The sequence below is a fragment of the Mus pahari genome, chromosome X, assembly GCF_900095145.1.
Source record: "Mus pahari chromosome X, PAHARI_EIJ_v1.1, whole genome shotgun sequence".
In the NCBI taxonomy this organism is placed as follows: Eukaryota; Metazoa; Chordata; class Mammalia; order Rodentia; family Muridae; genus Mus; species Mus pahari.
The window spans coordinates 132188892-132213656 of record NC_034613.1 but is presented as its reverse complement, the minus strand read 5'-3'; the positions used below and the strand labels follow the sequence as shown (position 1 = coordinate 132213656).

At 39.5% G+C, this 24765-nt stretch overlaps 1 protein-coding gene across 1 annotated transcript; it reads right to left on the bottom strand.

The window, feature by feature from the left end:
- Positions 1 to 18481: 18481 nt before the first annotated feature.
- Positions 18482 to 21863, bottom strand: Ubqln2 (ubiquilin 2). The gene has a single exon (XM_029534390.1). It carries the CDS (start codon positions 21588 to 21590, stop codon positions 19674 to 19676), a length of 1917 nt encoding a protein of 638 aa, XP_029390250.1. The 5' UTR covers positions 21591 to 21863; the 3' UTR covers positions 18482 to 19673.
- Between the last annotated feature and the right edge of the window lie 2902 nt (positions 21864 to 24765).

Here is a 24765-nt window from a genome sequence, read left to right as displayed (position 1 = left end):
ACTACTGTAATTCACAAATTTATCTGCCATAGTTGAGGGGAGAAAAACACCTTTGCATGATGCAAAGAGGCTAAAAAAAAATTCTATTCACAAAAATCACTCCTAAAGAGAAGACTAAAAGAAGACTAAAGAAGCAATACTTTGGACTGAAGAGAGAAATAAACATATTCAAGAGGCTCTAGAATGAAAACAAATAAAGTTATAAGTACTGAAACTTAAAACAGGACGAAGAGCAGAAAAAGCAAAGAGAAGGGGAATGAAATGAATGCAATCAGTACACACTCAAAATAATTAATAAACAAATACGTAAATATTACACACACAGACAGGTGGATGGATGGACAGACAGACAGACAGACAGACAGAGTCTTTGTAACCCTGGCTGGCCTAGAACCTTGTATGTAAGCTAGACTCCTCAAACTACTGGCAAATAGCCTGCCTCTGCCTATAAGTTTCTGGGACTAAAGGCATGTGCCACCATGCCAGATCAACTTTAAATACTGATGGTCTCAATTCTTCAATAAAAAGCCACAGGATGACTGAATGAAATGAAACAAAATCCATCTTTCTAGTCTCTACAAGAAATGCAACTTAGCATGAACCTTAAAGTGAAAGTATGAAGAAAAAAAAAACGGATTCTAAATGAATGGGGTTAGGAAGGAAGCAGGTGTTGTCGCCCTAATTAATATCTAACAAAATAGATTTCAAATTAAACTGATTACAAGAGACAAAGAGAGGCACTTCATTCTAATCAAGTGAACAAATAATTAAGAAATTATTATAATACTAAACAGATATGCACCAAATTCTTGTACACCCCGTTTCATAAAAAGCTATGACACTTAAAGAGATGAACACCAAACCAATAATTGTGATCATCTCTTCAATAAACAAGTCATTTGGACAAAAAATAAATCAAGAAACTTCAGAGGTAAATGGCATCATATATCAAATGAACCTCACATATCTATAGAATATTCCACACAAACACAAAAGAATACCTATTCCAAGAGTTCATGTGAGTTTCTCTGAAACAGATCATATCCTGTACACAAAACAAATCTTTACAAATTTAAAATGTTGAAATTATTCCATATATTCTATTTGACACCACTGTAATAACACTTAAAATTGACAGCAAACAAAAATCTTGGAGCAAACAAATTCATGGAGATTAACCAACTCATTACTGAACAGTGAATGAATCAAAGAATAGAGCAAACAAGCAAGAAAGAAATTTCCTGGATCTAAATGAAAATTAAAACACAACAAAAATCTCTGAAACACACTGAAAGCAGTCCTATGAGGGACACTTATATTTCTAAGTGACTACATTAAAAATCAGAAATAGTACAATCAAATGATTTAATGATACAACTCCAAAATTTGGAAAAACAAAAACAAATTAAATCTAATAGCTGATGGCAAGAATTAATGAAAATCGGGCTAGAGAGATCACTTAGTGGTTAGGGGAACACTGACTGCTCTTCCAGGAGTCCTGAGTTCAATTCCCAGCAACCACATGGTGGCTCACAACCATCTGTAATGGGATTGGTTGCCCTCTTCTTGTGTATCTGAATACAGCGACAGTGTACTCAACATTCATAAAATAAAGACCACCTACTCATACTCTTGAAATGTTTTTTAAAGAAAAAATAATAAAAATTAAAGCAGAAATTAAGGAAATAGAAACAACACAAAGCATCAGTAAATCTAGGAAACTCATTCTTTGAAAAGCTATGCAAGCTTGACAGACCCTTGGCACAAGTAACCAAAAGAAAGAAAAACTCAAACGAACAGACTCAGAAATGAACAAGGAAACATTCCAAGAAATTCAGAAATATTATGAGGGAATATTCTCAAAACATGTACTTCCATTAAGGTGGAAAACCTACAATAAATGGACGAATTTTTAGTCTTAGCCAAACCAACAAAATTAAACCAAGAAGTCCACAACCTAAATCGATTCATAACCTATGAGGAGATTGAAATAGTCATAAAAAACACTGTGAGCTGAAAAAAAGCCAGGACTGGATGGATTCATAAACTCTTCTATGAACTCAGCATCACTCTAACATCAAAACCAACTTAAGACAGCAGTTTTCACATGTGAGTACGTAAAATGGAGTAACCACAGAAACCAGGAAAGTGTTAAGGGAACGATGGAAAGGGGCTTGAGAGGAAATACAAGACATGAAGGAGGAGATGGGGAAAATGGGAAGTGGGCTCTAATTAGGAAGAGTGGAGATCAGGTCACTAGAAAAAGAGGAGGAATAAGAGACAGCACCAAGGTTGTTTGAGAAGACCTCAAGAAAGAATATTCTTTTATATTTACCAAAATTACATATATATCAAAAATGAAGCTATGCCATTTGGATTGACAATGTTCCCTATAAAAGCTATAGACTAACAAAACCCAGTAACAGGCATGAGAAACTGCCATGGAGTTGTTGGTCAGGGTAGTTCAAGTGACTCTCAAAACAATATCTCTTATTGCTGTTGTCCTTGGTTGCATCACAGATTGTGAAATCCCTGTTGCTGAAGACAATACACACTTAAGACACAAGACTCTGATGATTGCAGCTGAAATCCTCTGAAATGGTCTAGCTTCCATAAAAGTAGAAAAACTATTTAAGCTACCAATAGTTCTATCCAGTTATGACGTCTATTAACTATAACAATGATGAGTATGGCAAGACATCCTTAAGGGTGCAACAGTGGTTGTAGTGGTTTGAGTAGGAATGATCCTCATGGGTTCATATATTTGAATGTTTGGTCATTGGAGAGTGGCACTACTTGACAGTGATTAAGAGGCATGGCCTTGTTGGAATAAGTGTGGCCTTGTTGGAATAGGTGTAGCCTTATTTGAGGAAGTGTGTCACTGGGGGTTGGCTTTGGGATTTCAGATGCTCAAGCAAGGTCCAGTGTCACTCTCCTCCCTGATGCCTGCATATCCTTGTGTAGAACTCTTAGGTCCTCCAGCACCTTTTCTCCTTACATGCTTCTTGCCATGATGGTAAATAAACTCAACCTCTAAACTGTAAGCCAGCCCCAATTAAATGTTGTCCTTTATAAGAGTTGCTGTGGTCATGGTGTCTCTTCACAGCATAACAATTGACTAAGACAGTAGCATCTTGGTAGTAAACAACTGCTGTCTAATTTAGACTAGGGCTTTCTTAACTGGAGGGAATTTATTCCAGGAACTAGAAACCTAGCCAATTGCCAGGCGCTAGGGTGGTAATGGATCTTAGAAGAAAACCTAATACCATCACTTTATTGGACCAGCATAATTCCTAATTATGATCCACAGAAAGGTGTCATTCTTACCCCTCATCCAAAAAAAGGCTTTTCTTTGCAGCAAATTCTTTACAGCAAATGTTTCTCTGTACAGAAACCACTACTCAAAACCATAACTGGACACAAGGCAGAGGTTAATGAATGCTCCTGGGTTGCTCAGCCCCAATGGATACATTTACATTGCAACAGCTGTACCAAAGGCTGAAAGGACATTACAGAAAAGGGTGGCTGAAAGATTGAAAGATCCAGAGAACCAGGATGTCTGCTGTGAGACTGTGTCTTATAATGAGGTCCTAAACAAGACATGAACATTGACAATAGCAATTAACATGCTAACATGGAAGGGAAAAAACTTAAGGACTCCCACCCCTAGAAGAAGAACTATATAGACAATTAATGACACAGAGAGAGGAAGAATTAGCCTCTCCCAAGGATGAACTTCCTACCTGGTTATTCAATACAAAGTGGTCGTCCCTGAAATCACATACATATAAGCAATAAAAATGGCCTGGCAGATTACATGTATGTGCTTGTACATATATATGCAAATATATGTAACAGTAATAGTCAAAGAAAAAGAGGGTATCAATTTGAAATGGAGTGAGGGAGCATGGGAGGGGTTAGAGGACAGAAAAGGAAAAGGAGAATGATGTAATAATATTTTAATTACAAGGCATGTTAAAATAAAAAAGAAGTATGATCACTGTGATTGATGCCAGAACACAGTGAATAAAGCTGAGCATCTATCTAATCTTGATCTTTATAAATGCAACTCTAGTATTGAAAAATAACATTGAGTTCAGTAAACAACATTTATCAGAAGTCAGCTGATGGACTGGCAAGCTCACTCAGTGAATAAAGACCTCGGCATCAAAACTGATGGCTCGAGTCTGAGTCCAAAGACCTCCACAGTGGAAGCTGAGAAAGGATTATGACCTTCACACATGTGCCCATAGAACCTAAGTGTGCACAAATGCTCATGACAAATACATATAGTAACATTTTTTAGAAAAAAATCATTTGAAAGTATACTTGAAACACAAAATGCATTTCTAATCAAGTCAGTAACAAGATACAAAACATCTCCCGTTTCTACCATTATTCAACCTTGTTCTATAAAGTCTACCAATGCAACATGAAAGAGAAAAGATGAGACCTATGTTTAAGCAGACATGGTGGAAGCCCTTAATCCTGAGATGTGGAAGGCAGGGGCAGAAAGGCGAGGACAGCCTGATCTACAAAGTGAGTTGTAGTCCAAGCAGAGCTCAGATAGAGGGATGGGGAGTAGAGGGGGGAGGGGGAGAGGTGGAGAGAGAGAAAAAAAAGAGAATTTAACAAAAGAACACTGTTTTTCTTTAAAAATATACTAGAAATAACCAATTAGGGAACATAAAGGATTTTTTTCATTATCAGTAATTATGAAACACCTAGAAATAATTCTAAGAACGTTAACATTAAAGAACAGGGGAAGGAAGGTATAGTACAGGGGTAGAGAACTTATTTAGCATGTGCAAGGTCCTGAGTTCAAGACTATGTGCCACAAGAAAGGATATAGCAGATACATTTAAAACATTATAAAGTTTAACTGAAGGAAATAAAAGTAAAAAATTGGAAAGTCATGCTATATCCATAGAAAACCCCACTTTGCAAGAAAAAAAATTTCTATGTTCTTTATGTTAATCTACATATTGCATGTAATATCTCTCAAAGTCTTGTGGGAGTTGAAAAGTAGATATTTGTTCTATTTTTTTCTGGCAGAAAACACCAAGATGTCGTGGTGTAAATGAGTCCCTGAAAATTCGTGCATTAGAAATTTAATCCCCCAGGCAGGCTTGGTGGCACATATATTTGATCCCAACACTTTGATCCCAGGCAGAGGTAAGTGGATCTCTGAGTTCAAGGCCACCCTGGTCTACAAAACCAGTTACAAAGACAGCTAGAGTTACACAGAGAAACCCTGTCTTAAAACAAACGGACAAGAACAAAAAGAAAGAAAAAAAGAAAGAAAGAAAGAAAGAAAGAAAGAAAGAAAGAAAGGAAGGAAGGAAGGAAGGAAGGAAGGAAGGAAGGAAGGAAGGAAGAAATTTGATCTCCAATAGGACCCTTGGTCTTGCAAACTTTATATGCCCCAGTACAGGGGAATGCCAGGGCCAAGAAGTGGGAGTGGGTGGGTAGGGGAGCAGGGTCCGGGGGGGGGGGTGGACTTTCGGGATAGCATTTGAAATGTAAAGGAAGAAAATATCTAATAAAAATTTGAAAAAAAGAGAAAGAAATGGGAAAATGAGCTGGAGAGGTGGCTGAGTAGTTAAGAGCACTCACTGCTCTTCCAAAGATCCTGAGTTCAATTCCTACCACCTACATGTTGGCTCATAACTTTTTGATGCCATCTTCTGGTGTGCAGAGGGACATGCAGAAAAGTACCCATATCTGTATAAATACATAAATAACTCTTTTAAAAAAAGATACATTGGAAGTTTTTGTTTTGTTTTGTTTTGTTTTGTTTCAAGACAAGGTTTCTCTATGTAGCCCTGGCTGTCCTGGAACTCACTCTGTAGACCAGGCTGGCCTCAAACTCAGAGATCCACCTGCCTCTGCCTCCCAAGTGCTGGAATTAAAGGCATGAGCCACCACTGCCTGGCTTCAGAAAAAAAATTTAAAGGCGATTCGAGCATGAGTATTTGTGCTTTACACAATACTTAGACTTGGGTATTTTGTTGTAACACCATAAAACAAACTAAAATAAAGATTTAATTAAAGAACTACAACAAAGAGGACACTTCTACAGAAGTTCAAACAACTAGTGAGTGGTAGGAAAATACACAAATATGCCAGAACAGAGATGTCAGAATCAGAAAAATACACATGCATGCATTTAATCAAAGACAGACACATGTCTTTAAACAAGCTGGGGGAAAGATTAAACAACCCATTAAATAATGTTAGGAAAATTAACCATCCATTTGTATTGGCAGTTTTCTATCTCCAGCCATATATACAAGCAAAATTCAGATGGAACAAAACTTTAAATATTAAAAGGCATTAAGACAGAAGAATGTTTCTCATATTGCCACAATAAAAAAATCTATACCAAGAGATTGGGAGATTTGCTTATTAAAAAAAGAAAGAAGACAAATCAGTAACTGCCATAATTTCAATATGGATTATTTCCTATAAAACATGCACAATGAAATTTGCTCCCCAATATAAAAGTGTTGAGAGATGATGGGACCTTTAAGAGGTCTTTGAGTCTTAAACACCAAACATGAAGGGACTAATTCCTCTTTCAAAGGACTACATTAATTCTCATAGGAATGAGAAAACTCTCACTCTTGTGAGACTAGATTAGTTGCCATAGAAGTGGTTGCTTTGCTTTCTCTTGCTTTTTCCATGTGCCCTGCCACCCACCTGCCCTTTTGCACATCTCTGCCTCAACATGGCTGCTCAATCCTGAAAGACTAATCTCTAGAACTGTGAACCACATATGTCTCTTGTATTCATTCTCAGGTATTGTTATAACAATAAAAATAAACTAAGGGAGCCATTTCACACAAAGTTAGGGCAAATGAAAAATTGGGAAAAACAGGCTATGGAGACAAAGTGAGACAAAGAATTCACATACTTAATAAATGAAGATATCTATTTTAATATGAGAGGAAAAACTAATATCCTAATGGGAAATAAACTGATTTTAGGTAACTATTTCTATACGAAGAGGAGAAATTGTCATTGAGCATATGGGAAAATATTAACTTCATTCATCATCCAAACATGCGGAGTAAAAGAGCAAACATGTGCTCTTCCATATTAAATGGCACGGGTTGAAGGTGAGACAATGTTGAGAAAGAAATGGAAAGGTTGTCTTTTTGGGTAGAGATCTTAATTAGAGACAGTCTTTCTGAGTTGCAAAGTGATAGCATCCATGTTGTAAATGTGTGACTGTTGGTACTCAGCCATTCTCCTTTGATGAGGATAACTTCAAAGTAATCAAAGAAAGTGATCAAAGTTACTTTCACACATACAGTAATCAGAGTGGTGTTTATAAGGAAAAACTAGGGACAACCTCAAGGTTTGTTTGTCAATATTAATAAATGTAGTACATTAAGATACTGAAATGATTTGTATATTGAAATAGTCTTAACAGAAAAGAATAAATGAAATACCTATTTGCTGAGTTAGAAAATCATACATGTATATTGACAAATTGTAATGTCTGCCCATCATTCCTTTATCCTGTGAATGGCAAGGAACTTTTATCTTTATATATTTCTGAATCCTTTTTATAATAAGTACAGGCCATTTCTGAATTCTTTTTTGTAATAATGCATATGCCATTTTAACTTCACTTTTCATAAAAGTGAAATTTAGAAATAAAAGAAAAATATGTCTGTAATATAAACTCAAAGAAACAATAAAATGCTTTACTTATAGCATGATCATGGTTTTAAATGTGTACATTAAAATGCATAAAACAGTACAGATAATACCAAATTTATAATAGTGATCATCTCTGGTTATGAGTGTTCTTTTTTTCTTCATTACATTTTACATTTTAAATTTATTTTATGACTACATATTCAAAATTAATCAGTATTATATTATTGGAATATGTTAATTTGCAAAGTAGAGGTTTCATTATCAGAGGTCTATTTTCATATTTAATTAATTTACTTTTTCCAATGGTTAAAGGGAAATATGAATTTGGAAAGTGGCATATAAAGTCAAAGTGACTACCCGCATGTGAATTTCAAAGCAATTGTACTTATAGTCATCAAGGTTTAGAACTGCTGCCCTTAGGTGGTAAGATAAACAAACTGGGGTTTAACCAATGAAAAGAAATCATGTCCCTACCCCATGAGTAAGAATCCATAACTGATTCTGAGCAAATCGCTATACCAGACAAGCCATTCTAGGCAGTTTATGTACTATATGATTCCAAATACCCTTTGGAAAAGTCAAAGCCATAGTGGTAATAAAAGTTCAGTAGTTTCCATGGGTTCAGTGTATTGAATTGATGAAGGACAGGGGAGTATTTTTTAAGGCAACTGAACTATATCATATGAAACCATAATTATAAATGCATGACAGTATTCATCTTTCAAAACTCATAGAATTTTATAACACCAAGAGAGAAGTTTCATGTATCTTAAAACTTTTATAAATTACATTAAGAAATTGAATGGGTATCCTATGAATGGAAATGAAATATTTCAAAACAATGTAATTATATTCAAAAGTATAAAGCAGAGTCATGGAGGTGCTCAGTACCTAAGAGTGCTCGCTGTGTAAGCATGAGGATCTGAGTTCAAATCTCCAGAACCAGTTACAAAAGCTGCATGTGGTTGTGTATGTTCCCGAAACCTAGGTGCTGTGAAAGGCAAAGACAGAAAGGTTATCAGGGCTTGAAGGCTGCTGCCCTTCCAGGTACAGTGAGAAACCCTGTCTCAAAGAAATGAGGAAAGGAATTACAGAAGAGAGTGCTGGCATCTTCCTCGGCTCATGGATAATGGAATGGAAACCCTCACACACATTTGTGCACAACACACACACACACACACACACACACACACACACACACTGTATGAAACAACTTCACTGAAAATATAGAAATACAGGTGTTGACTTAAGTAACTTTGGGAGATAAATGGAGTCTATAGTGTTAATGGTAAAAAACAAAGTATACCGTAGTATTTGACTTCATTTGATAAAGCTGTTTCCCATGAGACTATGGATTAATAAATCTGATACTTCTGTAAATGTGTACAGGAATTAAATAATTAAGCGTATAGATAAAAAATGATAGAACTCAGGTTCCTTACTGTTACAGTGAGAGATTATAAATAGGTAAGGGCACAGGGTTGGATGAGCACTGTGGGTTATTAATGGTCCTTTGGGCACCAGATTAGACTTAAAACATCAGTAAGATCTCATTATTACCCTAATAGAAACACATGATTTTGTATAGAAAAAAGATTTAGAACTGTGTGTATACATGGGTCAAAGATATGTGTATTTCTTTACTTTGTCAGCTGAAAGGCTCTATGTAGACTTAATGTACCCCAATAGTAACAAGCACAGACAAAATCCAGATCTTGACTTTTAATGAAAATCTGTAGAAAATGGAACCAAGGCTCTTCAGAGAAGTGAGCCAAGAAAAATACAATGTCACCTTAGAGATTCGTGTGGTATCAGGAAGTAAGGAATGCTCAAATAATGGTATGCATTATAGGCCTGAGGGGTAGACTTCAAAAAGTACCCAGTGACCAAAACTAAAATGTTTAAAAACAAAATACAGTATTGGGTTATAATCCAATATATAAATATAAATAAATGGTGGCAGTGAGATAAATCTCCCTTTAAGAAGAGCTCTAAATAAATTCTGCAGAATGCCACCCTCAAGGAGACAGAACATTATAGGAGCTGCACGTGGCAACTTTCTCCAAGAGTACAGTACAGAAAGGATAGAGTTCTTCAGCAAAGGGATCAAGATCAATAACAAGAGGATGAAGTTACAGTGACTGTACATGCTTGATATGACATGATAAACTTGGTAGTTTGCCTCTGTGATAGTCCTTTCAAAAATCCATAAGCACAAGAAAAATGTCAGGAAAATTCCAATAGAGGGACATTAGACAAAATAGCTGACCAGTACCCTTTCAATCTATCAAGAGATGCTGTCCCTGTCAGGAGGAGTTCTAAGGAGATGAGATGAATAGATATAATGTGGTGCCTGGATGAATTGCTTGAACCCACACACACACAAAAAGATATTAGTTAAAATCTAAGGAAATCTGAGCTAAATATGGACTGAATAATACTTTACCAACTTACTTCATTAATTACAATATGTATACTATGTCAACCAATGTAAAATGACAATAATAAGGGAAGTTGGTCTCTAGGTGCATATGTAGCAGAAGATTAGGCCATCATTGGGAAGAGAGGCCCCTTGGTCTTGCAAACTTTATATGACCCAGCACAGGGGAATACCAGGGCCAAGAAGTGGGAGTGGGTGGGTAGGGGAGCAGGGACAGGGGGAGGGTATAGGGAACTTTCGGGATAGCATTTGAAATGTAAATAAAGAAAATATCTAATAAAAAAAAGAAAAAAATTTATGGGAACTCTACAATATACTATGTTAACATCCTTTTTCCTGCCATTTGAAAGCCATTTTAAAAGTCATTTATGGCTGCATGGAGAGGCCCTGACACAAAGCAAACAAAGGCAGTTATATGATGGCTATGATGAGGAGGATAGGGTCGTCAATGAGTTAGAGCATCAGATTTGAGAGGGCGGCTTGATTGTTGATTACCATGGCTGTGATTTCATTCCTGAATGCTGGTTTCATGTAGTTTTGTGTTGAGAACAGATAATGGTATATTGTACAAACTACTTGAAACAAGGGGTTATAATGAGAAGAAACTATAAGACAATATTCAGAGTGAGATTTTTCAAGTTATTTACAAAGAAGAAATTGTGCATCAGCTGCCCAGTAATGTACCAGAACAGCTAAAGGACAATGTCAACCAAATCTCAAAATGGATTGAGCAGTGGTTCAAAGATCATAACCCTTATCTTAGAGACTGGGGTAGCCAGGCACCACTGCAGAACATACCTTTAGTCCCAGATCTTAGGAGGCAGCATTTGTTCTACATGGTGAGTTCTAGGCCAGCCAGGGCTGCAAGAAATGTTTCATTGAAAAATAAAAGAAGAAGGAGAAAAACCCGGCAACAGTCACTCAGTAAACATCGTAGAGACGCCTGAGGATAAACAGAAGAAAACTTGTGTTGTAGCTCTAGCTGCTGCTTGGATTTCTTTTTCTCTGTGAGAAAGCTTAAACAATCTCAGATATGAATATAACATTAAAAATTGAAAATTGTCTTCAAATTGAATTTATAATAAATCTGATCAATGGGTTAAAAAGCCATTTATGTAAAAGGAAATCAAAGGAGCTAAAGTCATTTACATATAGGGATCTGTTTATAACCATGGGCAAGGTATGGAGTAAGAAGGCAAGACCATTTCCCTATGGCTTCTAGTAACATAAAGTTTACTCAGGTCAAGGCTCATACAGAAAGCCAAATCTATGGGGGAAATGTATCAAAGCAGTTCATCAACACATATATGCACAGGAAATTGACTGAATTATCATACAGACATACACACACATTCATACAAATATTTGAGATTCAATTCACATTCCTCAAATAAGGGGTATACAGCGTGAATTTCAGTCTGGTCACTAATTCTAGGACACTCTTTTCCAGATCATTCAGACTCCTAGGGTGCATCCCTTATCTCAGCACTTGGGAGGCAGAGGCAGGTTGATTTCTGAATTGGAGGCTAGCCTGGTCTACAGAGTGAGTTCTAGGACAGTCAGGGCTACACAGAGAAACTCTGTCTTAAAAAGGAAAGAATTGGGCTGGAGAGGTGGCGTAGGCGGTTAAGAGCACTAGCTGCATGCTCTTCCAGAGGTCCTGAGTTCAATTCCCAGCAACCACATGGTGGCTCACAACCATCTGTAATGGGATACGATGCCCTCTTCTGGTATGTGAAGACAGTGACAGTGTACTCATAGAAATGAAATAAATAATTTTTTAAAAGAATCCTAGAGCATAGTGTAGTGACCTAGAATTTTAAGATGATTCCATGTATAATTCTGGTGGAAAATTCTGGTAAGGAAAACTACAGTTTTATTCATTAAATAGATCTCTGTAAACAAAGAATTATATTATATATGAAACCTTTTTAAAATGTCTTTTGCCATTGTATCTTACATTCCACTCTCAATGTCTGCTTCATCCCACCAATACCTTAAGCATCACCACAAACGAGAAAGTACTTGGGAATAACATCAAGAAGATTAGGTCAGACCCCCCCACACGCACCCACCCAACCCTCCAACCACAGTCTTTCAACCTAAGTATCCCCTCTCTGTTTCTACTCTTAAGTTCTTAGCAGTTTGTGACATTCAGGTTAAAAATGTTTAGTTTAGATCTTTTGCTCATATACAGCATTTAAAAGAATGTGGGTAATAAATTTACCTATATCATATACATAAACAATGGTAACACATCTTACTTTTACATTGCCATTTCTTAAACTGTGAAATGCAGGTATTTGTGCCATGATCCAATTGAAGAAAAACTTTTATCCAAGATCTTGAAGCTCCTCTGAGCAACTGAAAAGTCCACTAGAAGAATATCAGCTTTCCTAATAATCTTAAAGATTCTCTATTCCAGAATTATAACCAATATACAAAACCATTCTCTCTTTTTTTTAGATTTATTTATTTTATTTATATGAGTACACTGTAGCTGTCTTCAGACACAAAAGAAGAGGGTGTCAGATCTCATTATAGATGGTCGTGAGCCACCATGTGGTTGCTGGGAATTGAACTCAGGACCTCTGGTGGAGCAATCAGTGCTCTTAACCACTGAGCTATTTCTCCAGCCCCATGAAACCATTCTTACCATTTCAACAGAGTGGGCTTCTGCTTCAACTTCTCCTTCAATTAGCTTGGAAGGTATCTATGATTAACTGCTACAAAGTCCGTAACTGCAGGCCAAACTTCAGGTTTCTTGTCTTGTCTTCATTAATCTGCCCTCTGGAGGTACTCCAAGTAAAACCTTACTGCTCTCCTGCGTGGCAGGCCTTCTGTTACTGGAAGCTACCTACCCACCATCTCTTTAGATGAAAGCATTCCTGACCTTTTCAATAATTGTTGTGTCTGTTTGGAACCCACTCACCATCTTGGTCACTTTCCAAGTTATCTATGTTCATCTTAATTGTAGCACTTTGATATGGCCCAGACTCCCACATAAACTATCAAGTACAGAACAAAACATTCTTTGTTCTGGGCATCATGCCTCTTCTGACAAAGTCTAAAATTTCATTACATGTGTATGCACTGTAACTCCACACAGCTAGCTCATCTTGAACTTATAGTAAATAAAACCCACTCTTCTTCACATATGCCACACTCAAGCTACATAACCACCTACTCTTGGAAGCTCAATTCTGCAATGAATAGCAATTCATATTAGATTCTATTAGATTGAATCCTAGTAGATTCAATCTTTCCCCTAGCCTCTCTGTCTTCTGTGTACATCTGTAACAGGACAGGAAATATCTATCCACATTGATTGGCACATATATGTTGACTAACTGAACATAGTCGGTCCAAAGCGCTATCTACAGTCCATTATCTCTGTATTTTATCATCTAGCTTAGTGCTTCTCTACTTCCCCAATACTTCGACCCTTTAATGGCATTCCTCGTGATGTGGTGACACCCCCAACCATAAATTTATTTTTGTTGCTACCCCATAATTGTAATTTTGCTGCTATTATGAATCATAATGTAATTTTTTTGATATGCAGGATACCTGATATATGACCCCTGTGAAAAGGCCATCGACCCTCACCCCCACAAGGGGGCGCACCCCACAGGTTGAGAACCACTGATCTAACTATTGCTACTCCATTTGATTCTCAAGACATTTAAAGGAACTGTCAAATGCCTCAGTGAGGTACACAATTGCTATTGTCTCCTGAGGTCTCTAGAGACAGTGCAGCATAAAGCAGACATCCTCCAGGGCAGCTGGAGCACGAGGGATTGCCAATTTCAGACATACCACATGTATTAGGCCACTGCAAACAGATGTTATTAAAAAGCAGTTTCAAATATTGTCTTAACTCAAATGTCACAAAGGCAGGACTCTAGATTGCTTTTTCATTTATGACAAAGATGGTTCTCATGCGTGCATTTTTATGTAACCTGTTCCAGGGTAAATAGCAGCAAAGATGTGTTTATTTAACAAGAGATAAGTGTCTACTGAGCAATACCAGGCCACCTGATATAAAACTATACAGTCTCTATGATAGATTCATAGGTGATATATTTAATAGATTTAATGTGGTATAGTATATTATACAAAATTAGTATAGTATAGCAAAATCATAGTTATGGAATTGTTAGGAAAATATTCTAGAATCTCAGAACTGGGTTCAAATCTTGAGTTTGACACTTGATAGCAATGCAACATTAAGGAAGCTATCTAGCCTTATTGATAAACCAAGGAACATAAAAATGGTACTATGTGGGATATATTCTAGAGCTGGGCTATCTTGTCTGGTATCAGTGGGAGAGGAAGTGCTTAGCCTCCCAGAGACTTGAAGTGCCAGCGTTGGGCGGGAGAGAGGGAAAATACCCAGGGGCCCCCTACTCACTCAGAGGAGAAGGGGAGGGGGGAATCAAGGAAGGACTGTGGGAGGGGGCGGCAAGAAGGGGAGCAGTGTGGGATGTAAAGTGAATAAGTAAAAAATAAAATTTAATTTTAAAAAGTTGTGCTATCATATAAAATTGTTATAACAATGACTGTACTAGGGATTATTGCTATTCCAATGTAACAGAGAAATTAACTTTATGACAAGATGGTCTTGTGAAATCCATATTATAGCAGAACATCAGTTTTGTTTATCATGTTCATGAATAATTTTTAATAGTCAACTATAGAATATTTTCTGAAATTAGCTTAAGTTTGCTAATATAAACATTAGCCCAAGAACTCTCTGTCTCTCTCTGCCTCTGTCTGTCTCTCTCTGTCTCTCTGTCTCTCTCTGTCTCTCTCTCTCTGTCTCTGTCTCTCTCTGTCTCTCTCTCTATGCCTCTGTCTGTCTCTCTCTGTCTCTCTTTGTCTGTCTCTCTGTCTCTGTCTCTCTCTGTCTCTCTCTCTGCCTCTGTCTCTCTCTGTCTCTCTTTGTCTCTGTCTCTCTGTCTCTGTCTCTCTCTGTCTCTCTATGCCTCTGTCTGTCTCTCTCTGACTCTGTGTGTGTGCCTTGTGTGCGGTGCATACACATGTGTGAAGGTACCCCTAAGCCTGTAGAGGCAGAGTAGAGATTCAGGTGATTTCCTCTGTTGCTTTCTGCCTCATTGCCTTGAAATGTCTCTCACTGAAGCAGAAGCTCACCTTTGGGATAACCTGGCTAGCCAGCAAGCTTTTGGGATGTCTCCCCCCCACATTCCAAGGCTTAGAGGCATACACATGAATGCCTCGTCTTTCACATAGGTGCTGGGGATTCCATCTCGGGTCCTCATAATTATAGAGCAAGTGTTCTTACCCCAGACTCCAGGCTAAGAAGTCTTGAAGCTGGATTTTTGAAAGTGCTGTCTTCAAAGGCCTCCAGTCTATTTGTGCTTAAATACCTCTATGCGATTGAAGCTACATGTTTCAATTCCTATTTGCTGAATACTATGGCCATTAGATGTTGAGAAAAAATATTTTTTTCAAAGGTTGGATTTTGTAAATCCTTGACTTTATTGGTTTAAAGAGCTTTTACCAAATCTTGTGTGGGTGAGGGAGTCCAAAACCAAATTTTAAAGCCTAAGCCAACATGTATATCACTTGATAAAATTTGCTCCTTCTTCTGTGTGGTCTGTCTGCTGCTTGATGTCTGCCAAATCATATTTCTCCTTTCTATTTTTATAAAATTGCTTTTCCCTCAAGTGTCCCAACAGATTTCTGGGAAGACAGCAGCATAAGAACAGGTTCTTAATTCTTTTTCTTCCTCTAACACATTGACAAAAGTGATAGAAACAAAAATTGAGCAAAGCCTGTTCAAATGAAAAGGACAACAGGACTCTTAAGGAATGTCTGGAAAATATGTTGATAGGGTCATATGAAAGGAAATTCTGTGACATCCTTACAAATTAAAAAACCCACAGCACAGCCAACTAACCTGGGCCCATGGTGGCTCAGAGAGACTGAACCCCCAACCAAAAAGCATGCAGGGACTGGACCTACATCCCCCACCCCCTGGCACATATGCAGCAGATGTGCAGCTTTGTCTCCATGTGGGTTCCCTAACAATTGGAGCAGGGGGCTGTCTCTGACTCTTTTGCCAGCCTGTGGATCCCTTTCCACTAGCTGGGCTGCCCTATCTGTTCTCAGTGGAAGATGGTTTGCCTAGCCACGTTTCGACTTGATGTGAGTGTGTGGGTGGGTGGGTGGGGGTAATGGGGGAAGGGATTTATAAAGGTGGAACTGGGAGGAGAGTGGGGCTGCAATAGGGATGTAAAGTGAATACATAAATTAAGGAAAAATATCACTCTAAGGTTAAAAAACCCCACCTCATGGCACAAACCTATGTTTGACTATAGTTTAAAGGACAAGGTATGGACAAGGAAGTAGCTGAAGGAACAGTGTAATTTCTATCTTATTTATGCCTCCCAGAATTTTTCGAAGAAAACAATATCAAAGTAGAAAGGTCAAACTTACTGGCATTTAAACTTTTCACTTTTCCCAAATTAAGATTTGTGCCAAACATCATTTTGTAGGTAACTCTAACTATTTGAGGCCAAAGTCTAGATTTGAGTCACTTTGTAAAATGTAAGACATGGGTCACAGGTCTGACCCCTCTACTAGGCCCTAGTAATAATGACTCCATTTTGCTCTGATTTTGACAGAATTTAAAACACAGTCCCTTCTTTAAGAGGGCAGACTCAGCCACATTCAAACACTGGGTTTCTCAACTAACATGGAGGCCTGCAGCGGAGGCAAGAGTCCCTTTTTCATGAAGCAACAGGATTTGTTTCAGTGTCGTTTATCTGTTCCTACGACCTGACCTCACTCATCAGAAATGGAAGTGTATATACCTGTACATGCATGAAGGAGAGGCCAAAGGAGCAGATGAGGTTTGCTTGGTGAAGCTCCCACCTCATTACCACATGCTGCTGAATCCTGTTTGTCACCCAGCAAATTTAAGGAGACTGTGACTCTCAGTAACTGAGCAGAGGAATAACAAATCAGGTTATACCTTCTTGATTCAGTGGTGGTGAAGTGCACACATTGTTCGGTAGATGAAAAGAACCCAAAATAAAAGAGACTACAAAAAAAAACCCTGCAATAAAATAATATAAACTGTATTACATGAGAGGAATAACAGCTAAAAGTAATTTAAAGTGAGGCCAATGTTGTTTTTTTAAAATAAAGTATAAAGTTGGGGGAATAATAGATTTAATAAGCACAGATCTTTTCTGGAATTACACAGCATACCTTAAAAAAATATACATTTGGCAAAGCTCAAGGATTCTGTTCCTTGGATGTTTTGAATAAACGTATCGGTTTAATTGCCTGAGCCAGGCCTCAGCCGGCATCCAGCTTCTCATGTGGTGACAGATTTACTGCTAGTTTCCTATGCCCCCCCCATTTTAGTATTTACTTCTAAAATCATTCACATCATTAAGTTAAATTTATTACTTTAGGCTATCTCTGGGTTAATCTCAAATCCTCACTACCACAGAGCATGGAGATAATAAATCACCATTACCTAAGATGTTGTTCGGAGAAACAGGGATGGACCAAATAATCGTATTAGGTATATATATATTTTAAAACTATTTAAAAAATAATCATGGCCAATATTTACTATAAACTGAGTCTTACCAGGAATCAAGTATTCAGACTTTTGCGCTTACTGGCCATCTCCCAGAGAACAGTTTCTTCACAAAACAGAATTGCTGCAAACACATTCTGGCGACAGCAAAAAAAAAAAAAAAAAAAAAAGCTTCTCCCAGCCTTATTAGCACTGCTCCATACTGTGCAGCACACACAATTAGTGCCCATGCTATACATTTGATAGAGGGCACTCAACTTACCATTGATAGATCAGCTTAGCAGGAAAAAGCCAACCAGAATTTTATGAAATAGGTGCTTGTGATTGTTAATCTAAAATAATGTCTGAAAATTTTGTGTATTAAAATGACCACATGAGCACACTAGAGGCTTCTTTTAGTAGCACAATGTGCTTCCTAAGAGCTAGGAATCCAATTAGCAGGAACTAGACTAGCTAAAAAGCTAGTCAGTGAGATCCTGCTTTCAAAAATCCTCCCAGAACCCCACCTCATAAACCAACGTATTGTTTCTAGAAGACACCGGAATGCTATCATTTCCCATATTTTATCTATTTAAAATAAACCCAGCCACATTCCCAATATACTGGTGGAGGGGGCAGGGGAAATACTAATTAATAATTGGTTAACCTTTGGGGGCAATAATTAGAACATCTAAATGTGCATGTCAAAAATCATTTCCCATAGAACATCCCTGTGGATAAACTTGTGGGGGGAGCTAACCCTTCTTGATGTGATTCTAGGGCCAAAAGGCAAAATTAAAGAGCTTTCTCCATTTTTTATTATTTTTTTATTTTTTTAGTCATTTTAATGCATTTTTCCCTGTGCACAAGAGAAATAACTGATAGAGCCAAAAGATACACTTTCCTTTATACATAGCAGTTAAAAGTAATGCAAACATCACATGACACTTCCAGTAAAAGTTACATTTCCAATTACAAATCAAAATGCATATGAAGGTCTCTTCATGGGAGAAGCTGAGGAACTCTTAGGTAAAAAGCACTTTCCTGGCGTCACTACACTGATCCCTCAGGCTGCACAAAGATTAAGGTCATATACAATCCATCTGCAACTGTTGACACAATGTTACACTGTAAGTTTTCTGTACAATTAATGTATACTTAGAGAAACCAGGATAAACATTTCTACTATATTTTAACTGAACTTGCCTAGCCAACATTTTCACTGAGAAATTTATCAAATATGCTGTAAGATTCTACAAAATTGTGAGACATACCTAGCTTCAGGAATATTTCTTATATTCTTTCTTATTTTGGTTACACATATTCTGCTCAGAGATTCTACAGTAATACTTCTAGATGTACAATTCCAATTGTGCTTACTGTACTGTGTACAAATAGCAAAAAACGATCAATGAATGGTATAAATCTTACAGCATTTGCTAGCAAAAATACATGCCAAAGTCACAATAAGCAATATTTTACCACAAATTAGAGAGCTTCAAATAATTTGCTTCTTTTTTTTAATATCTTCATTCTACATTAAATTACTATCATAGGCTAATGTTTAAAATGCAAAGAAACTGGACATCTGTAGGACAAACCTTGGTCACCCAACTGTGAGGGCTGATACCGGTTTCCAAAAATCACAATAAATGCAGAATCAAGAGAAGTGTTTGCATGCAACACCTTTGAGTGAAACAGTATTGATTCCCACCGTTCAAATCAGAGAAAGAAGGAAATCAAAAGAAGAAAAGAAAGGAATGAAGGAAACAAAGAGGGGAGAGGGCAGGCTGGAAGGGAAGGGAGAGGGTGGGGGGAGGGTGGGGGGAGGAGGAGGAGCAGGGAGGGAGGGAGGGACTCCACCTTAAAATGCATCCTATTAGATTTATACGTAGACAGATTTAAAAGAATCAAAATAAAAGTAAAGCACGATTTTGTGTGTTTAAAGATTTAAGAGCCATTATCAAAAATAAGATACATTTTTTTCAAGGTACAGAAACGGAATTAGGATGGCTGAGAGCCCAGCAGCCTCTCAATGGCCGCGTTGATGTCGCCTCCTGTTGCTATTAGGGCCTGCAAGTTTGCTTCGCGGTTTAAGAACCCCATGGCGTTGAGCTGTTCCAGTTGCTGCTGAAATCTCACTTCAGGATTCGGCGGCTGTGGAGGGCTTCCTCCAGTGAGAGCCTGCACCATTTGCTGAATGAACTGCTGGTTGGGTCCAGATTCCGAGGTTGGACTTAGGGTTTCAGTAGGTGCAGAGCTGGACACAGTGGTTGCAGGAGGGATCCCGGTGCCGGTGGAGCCAGGAGAGGTTGCAGGGCCAGTGGGTCCTATAGGCCCGATGGGGCCTATGGGGGTGAAAGGAACTATAGGGCCGATGGGCCCTATGGGAGTGACTGGGCCCACAGGGGTGATGGCGGTTCCCAGCACTCCCATCCCCACACCTGGAGCGAAGCTTGGAATGAGGCCAGGTGCTTCAGTGGCTAGAGTCTGTAGCCCCTGCTGGATCTGCATTAGCGCTTGCATCGCTCTCGGGTTTGACATGGCAGCGATGGTTTCTGGATTCTGCATCTGCTGCAGGAAATTCGGGAGCTGTGGACGCATCTGCTCCTGCAGCTGAGGATTCGCCGTGAACAGCGGGCTACTCAGCATCATCTGGGCCGCCATATCTGGATTCTGGCTCAGCGACTGCATCATGCTCCGCATGTAGGGAGCAGACAGCATGTTCTGAATCAGCTGGGGATTCTCAGTTATCTGCTGCAGCAGGCTCTGCATTCCCGGGGTGCTGAAGATGCTAGCCACATAATTAGCAGCGGCCATGGTGTTCCCGGCGGTGGTGCTGCTGGAGCTGCTGCCAGAGCCGCTGCCACTGCTTGTGGTCGTGGTGGTGGTGGTGGTCGCAGCCGTCTGGGTAGTTGGCGGTGGTGCCCAAGGATTGGGCAGCGGATCCCGATTCTCCGTGCGGGAAGGTTGAGTACCCTCCCCTGAGGTGGAACTGCTCCCCACCGTGGCAAACGGATTGCCCCCAAACTGCTCCTGTGCGGCATTCAGCATGGGTTCTTGAATGTCAGTGTACATGCGCCGCAGAGCATTGTAGCCACCTGGGATGCTTTCGAGATTACTGAGAGCCAGGTCTTGATTTCTCATCATCTCTTGCATCATGGCAGGATTCCTGGCGATTTCCAGCGTCTGCCTCATTATATCTGGGTTGTTCAGTAGGTGGCTGATTTCTGGGTTTCTCTGGATCAATTGTTGCATCTGTGGATTGGCCATGATGAGCTGCCTCATCAGATCAGGATTCGAAAGCATGCTTTGAACAAAGGGATTTTCCATGATCTGGATCATCATCTCAGGGCTGGCCAGGAGCTGCTGCTGCATCTGGTTCTGAAGCTCGGTGAAGTTGGGCGAGTTCAAGCCCAGGTTACTAAGGCTGGAAAGGCTTCCCAGCCCAAAGGAGCTGCTATTCGTGGTAGTAGGTGTGGAGCTACTCCTGGGAGTCGATGATGTAGTCGCCGCCGGCGCCGCCGCCGTGGTGGTGGTCGTGGTCGTCGTGCTCGTTCCCGCAGTCGTGCTGGGCTGCGTGGTGGCCTGGCCCTGCGGACGGTTCTGGCTTTTGATAACCAGGTGAACAGTCAGTCCATCATGGATGCCATGCTGCATCAAGGTATCTTGATCTTTCAGGATCTTTCCGGCGAAAATCAGCACGAGCTGATCGGTCTGCGATTTGAAGCGTTTGGAAATCGCTTCCTTGAACTGCTGCACGGTGCTGTTCTCGGGCACCGCGAACTCCTCCTTCTCTTTGGGGGTCTTCACAGTGACTTTGATGATTTTGGGCTCGGCCGGCGGGCTGGCCGCGCCTGGGGCCGCAGCAGGGCCGCGGGAGGGGCGCGGGGGGCCGCTGCTCTCGCCGTTCTCAGCCATGGCGGCCGCGGTGACGCAGGCTCACAGGGAAGGCGCTGGCGAGCGAGGAGGGCGCGAGGGAAGGAGGCGCCGCGCGGCAGCGGACTGGGGCGGCCCGGAGGGCAGCGCGGATCACAGTACCTCAGAGCTGAAGGCTGCGGCTCCTCCCGATCGTAGGCTGCGCACTCGGCTCGGCGTAGGCCTCGGCTGAGGGCTGAGAGAACAGGTCCTGCAGGCCGTCTCCGCTGCCGCCGCCTTGTGATCTGCCCGCGCGCACTCCCAGCGACTCCTGCAGCTGCGGCGCCCGCGCTCCCGCCCCGCCCCGCCCCGCCCCGCCCCCGGCCGCGCCCCGCCCCCTGCTGACGCGGCGCCAGCCCAGCGAGCGTCTCGCGGCCGAGCGCAAAACTCCTGCCCTGCAGAGGAGGGGGGGGCGGAGGGAGGGAGAGGGAGAGGGAGGGAGAAATAAACAAAGAGAGGGGGGAAGAGAAGGAAAAGGAAGGAGGCTGGAGAGAAAAGCGAGGGGATCGAGGCGAGGCGGGCGAGGCGAGGGGGGAAGGGAGGAGGCCCGGGAGGAGGAAGAGGGAGGCAGCTTCTTTAGCAGCCGCTGAAAGACCAATGGAGAATGTGGGTTCGCAATCTGGGAGGCAGTGAAAGGATGAAAGCCTGAATTGAACCGATCCCAGGCAAAGGACGAAAAATGAATAGTAAAGAACTCTGACAAAGCAAAAAGGGAGAACGAGCACCGGGTGGGGGAAGGGAAGGCATGGCGGGAGCGAGCATTTTACAAAAGAAGCCAAGAAACGGCCAACAGGCTTCTGAAAAGATGAGGCTCGCTCCTAATCAAAGGGATTCAAATAAAGACAATGAGATTTTTTCCTTCGGGTTTATCATATTGGCAGTGATAAAAAAGAACGTTAAACCTTGTTGACCAGGAGCCGAGAAAATGCACTCTCATGCTACTCGTAGTATGAATTGTTGTAATGGGGCAGTTTGAAAATACAAATGGACATTTTAAAGATTTGCACCTTTGTTTAGAAAGACCTAATAATCAATTCGAAAAGCATATGTATGGTATATATAAACAACGTAGCATTTTAAAAAATAGCGTTTAGCTAGTTAAAGGCGTCTGTAACAGGAATACTATGATTTTGCCATACAATAAAATAATCCCTGTGTCTAAAAGATGGTGGCTAATTCATGTAGTATTACGTGTCTCTAAAAGAATACATTAGATGCACTGTAGTTAGGAGGAAATAATAGACGATATTTGGGTTTATGGTTTCTATGGATTTGTGATTTTCTTAACAAATGGAAACAATACATGCGTGTAGGTGTCAGAATCAAAAAGCTTGTAGACTGGATGCGTGAAAAATAAATCTGAAAGGCTATACTCCATTATGATAAAGGTAATTATTAGTAAGAGCTGAAATTGTAAATAGTTCTTATTTTCTATTTTTATAAGATTTTGAATTTGATGGATAAATATGCATTGCATTTATGATTTTTAAAAACTACAAATATATTTTCAGACAAGAGTAAAGGTAAAAATTGACAGGCACACAATAGTCGTGGCAGAAATTAACATAATCATTATGGATTAAATAAAGAAAATAAAAAATAGATTATTACTGATATAGAAAACCTGAATTATAGAAGAAATAATTCTGAAATCATTTTATTTCTCTTGCTTTGAACACAGAAAATCCTTTTTCCCATACAAAAACCTAGAGATGATTTAACAGCATTTCAAAATCATTACGTCACAGTACCTTAATAAAGCTCAGTGTAAAACAAAATACAGGGTCATTATACCCATGACTAGTATAAAAATCATTATATATACAAGGGCTCATATTGATATAATATATAATGAAAAATGAACTTGTTTTAAATACATATCAAAACATAATTAACTGACACACATCAAATGTAAACATCTATGGTATTTAAAAACATATGTTCATATGTATATAAAATATTCTATTAGCTAGAAGGACTGGGCTGCTGCTCACTGATGGAGCACATGCCTACCGTGTGTGAAGAGACCCTGGGTTCAATTCCTAGTACTGAAAGAAAAACTAACAGAAAATAAATGTACAAGAGGCAGTCATCCTAAACATCTAGTCACAAGGAAGAAGAAATGGTACAGGATTCAAGACAATGACTAAATGGAACTGGAGTTAAAGCGGTAAAAATGTGCATTATCTCTAAAATAGAAGCAAACATGACAGGCTACCAGCAATGGCTGATTTTAGATAGTGACAACTCACATCTGTTAAAATATGTTTAACTTTTCTGAAAATAAAGAGAAATTTAATATTATATCACAAGTGATCTTTAATCACTCTTAAAGGTAAATACTATTAACAAAAATGAGGAAGAAGAAAACACTTAAAATTTAAAGAAATCCGAACACTTTTGAGATAATACAAATTGAAATTATTAGTAGAATGAATTGATAAGCATAATTATAATGAGAATATAATCTCAATAATTACCACAAGATTACCTTATACATAGTTTAAGGAACTTGATACTAACAGAAATTTCTAGGCCCCACCCCAAGCCAAGTGAAATAAGTGGTGAAATTCATTTTTAGCAGGTCTGAGTTTAATAACATTAGATTTATGGGGTATTATGTGAGTGAATTCAGAGTCAAATTTATACATTTTAAGAGTTTAAATGCCAAATAATAGCAAAATTAGTGTAATAGACATTCAAATAAAGAGGACAACAAAGAAAACTGGAAGAGGCACCTGACATGTCAGCCATCAAATGAAAACAGCAAAGATCAACAAACAATATTTCTCTCCCTTCATCCTTTCCTCTTCCCTTTTTTTCCCTCTTTCTGCCACATTTTCCTTTTTGTGAGATACTAGAAAGACATTTTACCTTGTTTAAATATGAAAGCAATGGAACATACCACCTATAAACTATAAAAGAACTGAGCCAGAGCATACACAAAGTCCCAGGTTCTATTCCCAGCACCACAAAAAGTCAATAAGTAAAGATTTGAAAGACAGTGTAGTGCCAGAGCTTGACAAGAGTTGATAAAGAACACCTAAGCCTAGAGCCCGGGGTGGTGGCACACACCTTTAATGCCAGCACTTGGGAGGCAGAGGCAGGCGGATTTCTGAGTTCGAGGCCAGCCTGGTCTATAGAGTGAGTTCCAGGACAGCCAGGGCTACACAGAGAA

Coding starts and splice junctions, on each gene's coding strand:
- Ubqln2 (XM_029534390.1), bottom strand. CDS start 21,590: ATGGCTGAGAACGGCGAGAGCAGCGGCCCCCCGCGCCCCTCCCGCGGC.